Source organism: Chiloscyllium plagiosum, unplaced genomic scaffold (assembly GCF_037043375.1).
Source record: "Chiloscyllium plagiosum isolate Xiang-an unplaced genomic scaffold, Cpla_swu_hap1 HiC_scaffold_11, whole genome shotgun sequence".
Lineage (NCBI taxonomy): Eukaryota > Metazoa > Chordata > Chondrichthyes > Orectolobiformes > Hemiscylliidae > Chiloscyllium > Chiloscyllium plagiosum.
In genome coordinates, this window is record NW_028270149.1 from 80,950,852 (window position 1) to 80,960,611 (window position 9,760).

Genomic DNA, 9,760 nt, shown 5'->3' on the forward strand with positions numbered 1-9,760 from the left:
TAAAATGGATCAATTGGGTGCCCGGCTAGATACTAACGGGAAGTGGACGGTTCCTGATGGGAGACAAGTACTGAACAAACAGATCACCCGGGGTATTCTGCACCGATTACACCATCAGACCCACTGGGGGGTGCAAGCCATGTGTGACACAATCCTGAGAGACTATGTATGCAGGGGGATATACACATTAGCCCAACAAGAGGTAGTCGGATGCCCCACTTGCCGGCGTATTAATCAGAAAGCCATGCGTTCTATGCCAGCTGGTGGTCAGCCCCTAGCGATTAGGCCATTTCAGAGGATCCAAGTCGACTTTACAGAATTACCCCCAGTACGGAGATGGAAATATCTGCTAGTAATAGTAGACCATTTCACTCACTGGGTAGAGGCTTTCCCAACTGCCAAAGAAGATGCACCAACCGTGGCCCGATTGTTGTTAGAGAACATAATCCCGAGATATGGCATAATGGAATCTATTGACTCCGATTGCGGGACGCATTTTATTTCTAAGCTACACCATTTGATCTGTAATGCCCTGGGTATCCAATGGAAATTCCACACACCCTGGCATCCTCAGAGTTCGGGTCGAGTTGAGAGAATGAATGGCACGCTCAAGACCCAATTGACTAAGCTGATGTTAGAAACTAAGTTACCCTGGCCAAAGTGCCTGCCCATTGCCCTAATGAGGATACGTACGGCACCTCGCCGAGATGTCGGGGTTTCCCCCTATGAAATGCTCTTCGGATTACCGTATTGGAGTAAGGTTGATGGATGTCCCACTCTACAAGGGGGGGATGTATTTATCCGAACCTATTTACTGGCCTTATCCCGTTCTTTTGCAGAACTCCGAAGGAAAGGTCTCCTGGCTCAGACTCCGCCGCTCGACTTCCTCCTGCATAAGGTGGAGCCCGGAGATTGGATACTTGTTAAGACCTGGAAGGCCGAAAAGCTCCAGCCGCGGTGGGAAGGACCGTTCCTGGTTCTGTTAACAACTGAGGCAGCTGTTCGAATGAAAGAAAAAGGGTGGGTCCACGCATCAAGGATAAAGGGGCCCGTTCCGCCTGAAGAAGAAAGCACCTGGACATGCGAGCAAGGGGACAAGCCGTTGTCGGTAAAACTGAAAAGACAGCAATAATGAACTCTACTTGGACTGTATTGGTGGGGATATTGATCAGTTTACTCCTGTATGTGGGGGAGGGTGAGGGGAGATGTGACAAATGTCGAACTACAGTAAGACTTGGGATTCGAATCTATTCGGGATCACTTGTGTCCCATTCCTATGTGGACGATAGGTGTTACAATGTGAGTGCACGCCATGAATGTTGGGAGGATGGGAGACCCTATTATCAGGTATATAATAAAGGATACGGTGGCAAAATCCATGGATGCCCTATAAATGACCGCTGGGTGTGTATTAGCAAAACTGGGAGGCGGGACCTATCCTCCGTGTTGCTCAGGGAGCAGGTTGACAGAGTCAAGGAGACCAAGATACAGATCCCTGATCGGGGGTTGGGGAAAGAGCAAGACCGTCAGGGAATGGTCGTGCTCCCTAAAGTGCCATCTGTATACGAAGAGGTAGAAGGACAGATTGAACTCCCTGATGTTACACAAAACCTGTTTATTGATCTCACCTCTAGAATAGCCACTGTTTTAAATGTAACTGCCCTGGCCCTAGAGCTGTTGGCTCAGCAGCAGGATCAGATGAGGGCTGCTATATATCAAAACCGACTTGCCTTGGATTATCTGTTGGCCTCGGAGGGGGGTGTGTGCGGGAAATTTAACCTGACAAACTGCTGTCTAGAAATTGACGATAATGGTAAAGCGGTTTTGAAAATTTCCGATGAAATTCGGAGATTGGCCCATGTGCCAGTACAATCTTGGCGTCCTCTTAGTGGCATCGGATGGTGGGATGGTCTCCTAGGTGGTAGCTGGTGGCGCACGGCGTTGCTGGTGGTTGGGGGCGGCATGATTCTTCTTCTCGTATTACCCTGCCTAACTCCCTGTATTCAGTTTTTAATTCAGAAAAATATTTCCCGACTCCAGGCAGTGGTGGTTCCACAACATGGGACACGGGAACTTAAAGTGATGTTGCTGCGAAAGACCAAGGATTTCCCGGGCCCTTGAGGGAAGGGGGGGGGGGCTTATCTTGGTCAGGCACATCTTAAAGAAAGAAAAGGGTGGAATTGTGAGAGGTAATTTCGGTTTAAACTTTAAGATGTGCCTGGACCACAGACTGATCTATAATAAAAGGCAAAACCTTTGTTTCTTTTCTAACAACCATTTTATATACTCAAAAGTAGAGTAGTTTAAATTGTGCAGAATGCTGACAATTTGTGAGCGATAGTAAAAGCAAGCAGGCTCTTGATTAATGAAGCCATTCACACAGCAGAGAAGGATGAGTCCTTGGCTGATAAGACTCCAGGATGGGAGTACGACTTGAGACATCTGTTTCAGATTAAAGCTTTTGACTGATAAGACTACAGGGTGAGAAAAACAACAAACTTTGGAGACTCTGGAGCCTTTTGTTGCAGACTTTGTGATAAAAATAATGATGTTTTTAAGAATGTGAACCTCATGGCTTGTTGGAGCCAAGGAGAGGAGGGACTTGTCCTATAAATAATGGAGACTTTGTAAGCCTCAGCGCGCCTTTTCTTTAAGGGTGCCCGACTCTGCAGACTTGACTTGTTAATAAAACTTTGTTTTCCTGAATTTGTCTAGAGCGATTATTGAGAAGCAATTTTCGTTTCTAACACTACCCACTTCACATTCAACAACAAAACCTACAAGTAATTCAATGGAACAGCCATGGGATCACCAATATCAGGATTCTTAGCAGAAACAGTTATGCAGAGACTAGAACGAACAGTCCTCCCGCTATGTCGATGATACCTTTATCATCACAAAATGGAACAAATTAGAAGAAATCTACAATATCATTAACAATATCCTTACTGGCATAAACTGCACCAAAGAGGAAGAGAACAACAACAGACTCCCCTTCCTAGACATCACAGTGGAATGAACAGTCAATGGAGAACTGCAGACCAGCATCTACAGGACAGCAACATACACACACAGACCAGGTACTCAACTACAGGAGCAATCATCCCAATACCCACAAAGGGAGCTGCATCAGGACATTATTTAAATGAGCCACAACATACTGCAGTACCCCGGAACTATGGGCAGCAGAAGAAAAACACCCATACAACCTATTCAAGAACAACGGGTACCCAATAAGCACAGTCTGCCAATTCTTCAACAACAAGCCCAAACAAGAAGACACAACACGCCCAGAGACTCAAGCCACACTACCATACATCAAAAACATTTCGGAGATGACAACCAGACTACTCTGATCCATTGGCATCATGATAGCCCACAAAACTGCCAACACACTGAAACAGCTGTTGATGAACATAAAGGACCCTGTACAAACAGCCTGCACAATGAATGTCATATACAAAATACCCTGCAAGGACTAACAAACACTACATCGGACAGACAGGCAGGAAACTAGTCACCAGGATACATGAGGAGCAACTGGCCACCAAAAGACATGACCAGTTATCACTAGTATACTTATACACAGACAAAGAAGGACACCACTTTGACTGCGACAACACATCCATTCTAGGACAGGCTAAACAAAGACATGCATGGGAATTCCTCGAGGCCTGTTAGTCAAACCAGAACTCCGTTAATAAACACATCGATTTGGACCCCATTTACCAACCTCTCAGAAAAAGAAATGGAAATGATATCACCCACCACAACAGACCATGACACACAAATAGAAAGCTGGACAGAACATCAGCGATTCACCAGAGGCTCATTGATGATGTTACCTAGCATGGTCATGAAACGTCTGAAAACAAACCTTCCAGCTTAGCGAGCAAACTTACAACCTGATCATTTATATATGTTCAACATCATATTTATAAAATCATGCAGGGCATGGATAGGGTAAACAGACAAGGTCTTTTCCCTGGGGTGGGAGAGTCCAGAGCTAGAGGGCAGAGGTTTAGAGTGAGAGGGCAAAGATATAAAAGGGACCTAAGGGGCAACCTTTTCAGAGGGTGGTACGTGTATGGAATAAGCTGCCAGAGGAAGTGGTGGAGGCTGGTACAATTGCAACATTTAAAAGGATTTGGATGGGTATGAATAGGAAGGGTTTGGAGAGATATGGGCCAGGTGCTGGCAGGTGGGACTACATTGGGTTGGGATATCTGGCTGGCATGGACAAGTTGGACTGAAGGGTCTGTTTCTGTGCTGTACATCTCTATGACTTTATGACTCTATCATCTTGTTACTTTTTAAATTTATACTTCAATCCCGTGTGGTTTATTAAACAGATAAAGACAGCTTGCAAAGAGTTGTCATGCTATGCCAATTAATTTGAAATAAATTCCCACGCCTATGAAGTTTCAGCCAAGTATTTAGTCAAAGCTGAGAAATAAACTCGAAAGCAATCGACCAATGCCAACAAGAACTGGAAGGAACCCAGTAGTTATGAAGACGACATTGGGACAAGTTAACAAGAGAATCCAAGTGTAACCCTGAAGAAAAGGAGAATAGTTCAACAGCATCCAAGTGATTTAAAAAAACATTGAAACAAAACATATGGCAAAGGAATGCCAGGTTACAAGGAAGTAACTGACATACAGCACATCTGGATTATCACAGCTGACTTGCTGACTATCCTTGAAAAACTCACATTGATGTGACAGAGGGAGTATACCAGATCAGTGATACATCATCAAGGTGCTTTGAATTATATTAGAAGTTTTCAGATCTCAGGTGTTGCCAGAAGTTGTAGACAATTTGGGGCTTCCGTAGAATCAAGCTTGCTTCTATATCGTTCCCCTCTGTGCTCTTCCAGGTACGGACCCCAATCAGGAGCTGCAGAAATTTTCTGGGAAAGAAAAATTGAAAGGTTTAATCATTTCTGCCTGATTTCTATCCATCATTGAACTTCCACTGACAGAAAATCCAGATCCGAATCTGATCATCCTGCAGTTGGAACTGATATAAAAAAGATAAGGTGTGGAGGGAGGATTGGGCAGTCCCAAAATTTCATAAGAAGATATGATCTCACTCAGGAAATTTCTAACTGTTAGCTTGATGAAAAACTGAGAGGAACATACTGGTAGGCAATAGGAGGGACGAGAGCTTGGATCTTAATATAGAATCTGTAATTACTTTGTGAGAAAACTGATATAATTATTTTTGAAGAATGCCAGAGACATTCATAATAGGTCGTGTGGATAGAATTGATTTGAAGGACTGCCGAGAAATTTCCTGAAAAAAAAAGCTAATTCCAATTCAAGAGAGTAATTTTCATGTTTGTTGACAATCATATTATGATTAATTGCAGTATTCTGAAGTTTTTCTTAATTCTCTCATACAACCAGAGAGGAAATATGAATATATGTCTCATTTACTTCTATAATTTTGTATATCTCAATGTGCATGTACACTTGCATGTACATACATACATGTTAAACACACATATATTTGTGTTGGCATGTTACATGTATGTGTGAGAGAGTAGGGGTGAAGTCTTTCCAAAATTGTACTTAATGCCACTGATGTTACTCTAACCTATCTCCAGCCACACGATGCTATTTATGCCCACTGTGGAGTATCTCAACAACTTCATCGCAAGGTTGCTCCAGGGTCCTAAAGCCCTCGCACAACAACAAGAAATCATTATTTATGGCATCTCTTCAACTTTCCAGTGCTCTCCCATTGAAGATCCAGTTAGAATTGGATAAAACGTTTCGATTAAATTTCAAAGAACAGAAATTGCTGGAGAAACTCAGCAGGTCTGGCAGCATTTGTGGAGAGAAAATAGAGTTAACGTTTCAACTTCAGTGACTCTTCTTCAAAACTGGACTTGAAATGATAACTGTGCCTTCTTTCTACAGATGCTGTCAGACATGTTGAGTTTCTCCAGCCATTTCTGTTTTCGTTTCAGATTTCCAGTATCTCCAGTTTATTATTTCCTTACCTGCCACAAGGTGGAGCCCTCACCTTGGACAAATCTCACTGCAGCCACAATCGGGATCCACATAATACAGAAGATGGTCATACACCAGCCCAGTGCTAATGTCCAGACAGGGTATTCAACAGGTCCATATGTTGGTGGGGTAAATGTTACTGATGACCAGACCAAGATCATCTGTTTAAAATGAAGGCATAAAATCATATCAAAAACAGAATGATTATCTGCACTTCATTTTCTGTTTAAAACATTAAAAGATGTAACATCTCCTTACTGCGAGCAAATTTGGTGAGATTAAAAACCAGCATGTTCCCCACCAGAGCCAGAAGAGCCAATTCCTTTCCCCAATCATCATCTCAATGTTCTTGATGAATCTGTTCAGCCCTGTGAACAAGGAAGCAGAGAGACACCATCAGTCACTTTGTCCTGTCTTCAAGGCAGTTTGTTAATTGTCAAAGTTCATCTTGTTCAGGGCAGCACTAATGAACAGGTTAAACCAGAGAAGGGATCACTCTGGGTTTCAAACAGGATGAGCAGAGTTTTCCCTGTCACCAATCTGGAGAAAGTGAGGACTGCAGATGCTGGAGATCAGAGTCAAGAGTGTGGTGCTGGAAAAGCACAGCAGGCCAGGCAGCATCTGAGGAGCAGAAAAAATTGACGTTTCGGGCAAAAGCCTTTCATCAGGAATTAATGAAGGGCTTCCTGATGAAGAGCTTATGTCTGAAACGTCGATTCTCCTCCTTGGATGCTGCCTGACCTGTTGTGTTTTTCCAGCACCACACTCTCGACCCTGTCACCAATCTGATTACCTCTGAAATTTGTCCACAAGTCCCACAAAATTGGTACTTACTCAAGAAGAGGCTCTGGTTTCTGATCTTTGTTGAGATTGACAGGCCACTGATATCAGAACAGGGGCATGATGGACGACAAACTGAGTCCATTGTCCTAATTTGAAGAAAAGCAAAAGGGCCCTCGGCCATCTTACAAAACCCTGCAGACAACTGAAGCAGAACCTGCCTGTTGGTTCATTTGCCTTGATAGGGATTGATAATTGTCTCATTTCATTCCATTTGGGTTGTACAACATTCCTATCAGCAACCAGCTGGAAAATGGCTGTCGCCAAACTGACCCCAATGACAACTCAGTCAGACCAAGCAGGCTAGACCAGTAAAAGATGGGCAGAAAGCACTGCCTGTCTCATTTATTTTTTGAAACACAGATTCTACTAACCATAGATCCAGTTTAAAGTAATCAGTTCCAACAGAGCAGTTGCTTGAAGTCCCCATCCAGCACAGAAATGATCAATTCAATTGATCCAGTAGATCCCAGCCTGGATTAAGAAAGAAATATTTGAAAATGAGTTGAATGTGAAAACAAAAACAATACACTTCATCCAAAATAAGCAATGCCTGGGACACTAAGGTTAGGAAATTCCCATTAAAAAGAGTGGTGGAACGGAGTTTCATGGCGTCAGGGTTTGGAGTAAGTTATTTTGCGCAATGTTCCACTTCTCAGGATATCTATAACCAATCCCTACAAGGTGGAAGCAGGCCATTTGGCCCATCAAGTCTGCACCGACCCTCTGAAGAGCAATCCACCCAGACCCACACCCCCACCCTATGCCTGTAACCCTGCATTCCTCATGGCTAATCCATCTAGCCTGCACATCCCTAGATCCTGTGGGTAATTTAGCATTACCAATCTATCTAACTTGCACATCTTTGGACTGAGGAAGGAAACTGGAGCATCCGAAGGAATCCAGTGCAGACACAGGAAGAGCCTTAGAAGAGTAAAAAGAAAGTAGGAGTATACTTAAGAGGGCAATCAGGAGGGCAAAAAGGGGACATGAGATAGCTTTGGCAAATAGAATTAAGGAGAATTCAAAGGGTTTTTACACATATATTAAGGACAAAAGGGTAACTAGGGAGAGAATAGGGCCCCTCAAAGATCAGCAAGGCAGTCTTTGTGTGGAGCCACAGAAAATTGGGGAGATACTAAATGGATATTTTGCATCGGTATTTACTGTGAAAAAGGATGTGGAAGATATAGACTGTACGGAAATAGATGGTGACATCTTGCAAAATGTCCAGATTACAGAGGAGGAAGTGCTGGATGTCTTGAAACAGTTAAGGGTGGATAAATCCCCAGGACCTGATCAGGTGTACCCGAGAACTCTGTGGGAAGCTAGAGAAGTGATTGCTGGGCCTCTTGCTGAGATATTTGTATCATCGATAGTCACAGGTGAGGTGCCGGAAGACTGGAGGTTGGCAGACGTGGTGCCACTGTTTAAGAAGGGCGGTAAAGACAAGCCAGGGAACGATAGACCAGTGAACCTGACCTCGGTGGTAGTCAAGTTGTTGGAGGGAATCCTGAGGGACAGGATGTACATGTATTTGGAAAGGCAAGGACTGATTCGGGATAGTCAACATGGCTTTGTGCATGGGAAATCATGTCTCACAAACTTAATCGAGTTTTTTTGAAGAAGTAACAAAGAAGATTGATGAGGGCAGAGCAGTAGATGTGATCTATATGGACTTCAGTAAGGCGTTTGACAAGGTTCCCCATGCGAGACTGATTAGCCAAGTTAGATCTAATGGAATACAGGGAGAACTAGCCATTTGGATACAGAACTGGCTCAAAGGTAGAAGACAGAGGGTGGTGGTGGAGGGTTGTTTTTCAGACTGGAGGCCTGTGACCAGTGGAGTGCCACAAGGATCGGTGCTGAGTCCTCTACTTTTTGTCATTTACATAAATGATTTGGATGCGAGCATAAAAGGTACAGTTAGTAAGTTTGCAGATGACACCAAAATTGGAGGTGTAGTGGACAGTGAAGAGGGTTACCTGATTACAACAGGATCTGGACCAGATGGGCCAATGGGCTGAGAAGTGGTAGATGGAGTTTAATTCAGATAAATGCGAGGTGCTGCATTTTGGGAAAGCAGGACTTATACATTAAATTGTAAGGTCCTAGGGAGTGTTGCTGAACAAAGAGACCTTGGAGTGCAGGTTCATAGTTCCTTGAAAGTGGAGTCGCAGGTAGATAGGATAGTGAGGAAGGCGTTTGGTATGCTTTCCTTTATTGGTCAGAGTAGTGAGTACAGGAATTGAGAGGTCATGTTGCGGTTGTACAGGACATTGGTTAGGTCACTGTTGGAATATTGCATGCAATTCTGGTCTCCTTCCTCACGGAAAGATGTTGTGAAACTTGAAAGGGTTCAGAAAAGATTTACAAGGATATTGCCAGGGTCGGAGGATCTAAGCTAGAGGGAGAGGCTGAACAGAGGCTGGGGCTGTTTTCCATGGAACGTCGGAGGCTGAGGGGAGACCTTATAGAGGTTTACAAAATAATAAGGGGCATGGATAGGATAAATAGATAAAGTCTTTTCCCTGGGGTCGGGGAGTCCGAGAGGGCATAGGTTTAGGGTGAGAGGGGAAAGATATAAAAGAAACCTAAGGGGCAACGTTTTCACACAGAGGATGGTACAGTATGGAATGAGCTGCCAGAGGAAGTGGTGGAGGCTGGTACAATTGCAACATTTAAGAGGCATTTGAATGGGTATATGAATAGGAAGGGTTTGGAGGGATATGGGCCGGGTGCTGGCAGGTGGGACTGGATTGGGTTGGAATATCTGGTCGGCATGGACGGGTTGGACCGAAGGTTCTGTTTCCATGCTGTACATCTCTATGACTCTATGAGAATGTGCAAACCCCACACAGACAGTCACCCCAGGCTGGAATCAAACCCGACTCCTTGGC

General features: G+C 44.0%; 1 protein-coding gene across 1 annotated transcript; it reads right to left on the minus strand.

The window, feature by feature from the left end:
• Window positions 1–4,536: 4,536 nt before the first annotated feature.
• LOC148148852 (sodium- and chloride-dependent neutral and basic amino acid transporter B(0+)-like) lies at window positions 4,537–7,309 on the minus strand. The gene is made up of 4 exons (XM_087992240.1): window positions 7,235–7,309; window positions 6,279–6,388; window positions 6,011–6,181; window positions 4,537–4,912 (listed from the first exon to the last, which is right to left on the minus strand). Exons 2-4 carry the CDS (start codon window positions 6,357–6,359, stop codon window positions 4,787–4,789), a joined length of 378 nt encoding a protein of 125 aa, XP_087848366.1. The 5' UTR covers window positions 6,360–6,388; window positions 7,235–7,309; the 3' UTR covers window positions 4,537–4,786.
• Window positions 7,310–9,760: the final 2,451 nt, after the last annotated feature.

What these genes read in the sequence shown, in the direction of transcription:
- LOC148148852 (XM_087992240.1), bottom strand. Translation starts at nt 6,359, where the DNA reads ATGATGATTGGGGAAAGGAATTGGCTCTTCTGGCTCTGGTGGGGAACA. An exon ending in TCTCACCAAATTTGCTCGCA is followed by an intron (nt 6,182 to 6,278) that starts GTAAGGAGATGT and finishes CATTTTAAACAG; the next exon opens with ATGATCTTGGTCTGGTCATC. An exon ending in AGGGCTCCACCTTGTGGCAG is followed by an intron (nt 4,913 to 6,010) that starts GTAAGGAAATAA and finishes TTTCTTTCCCAG; the next exon opens with AAAATTTCTGCAGCTCCTGA.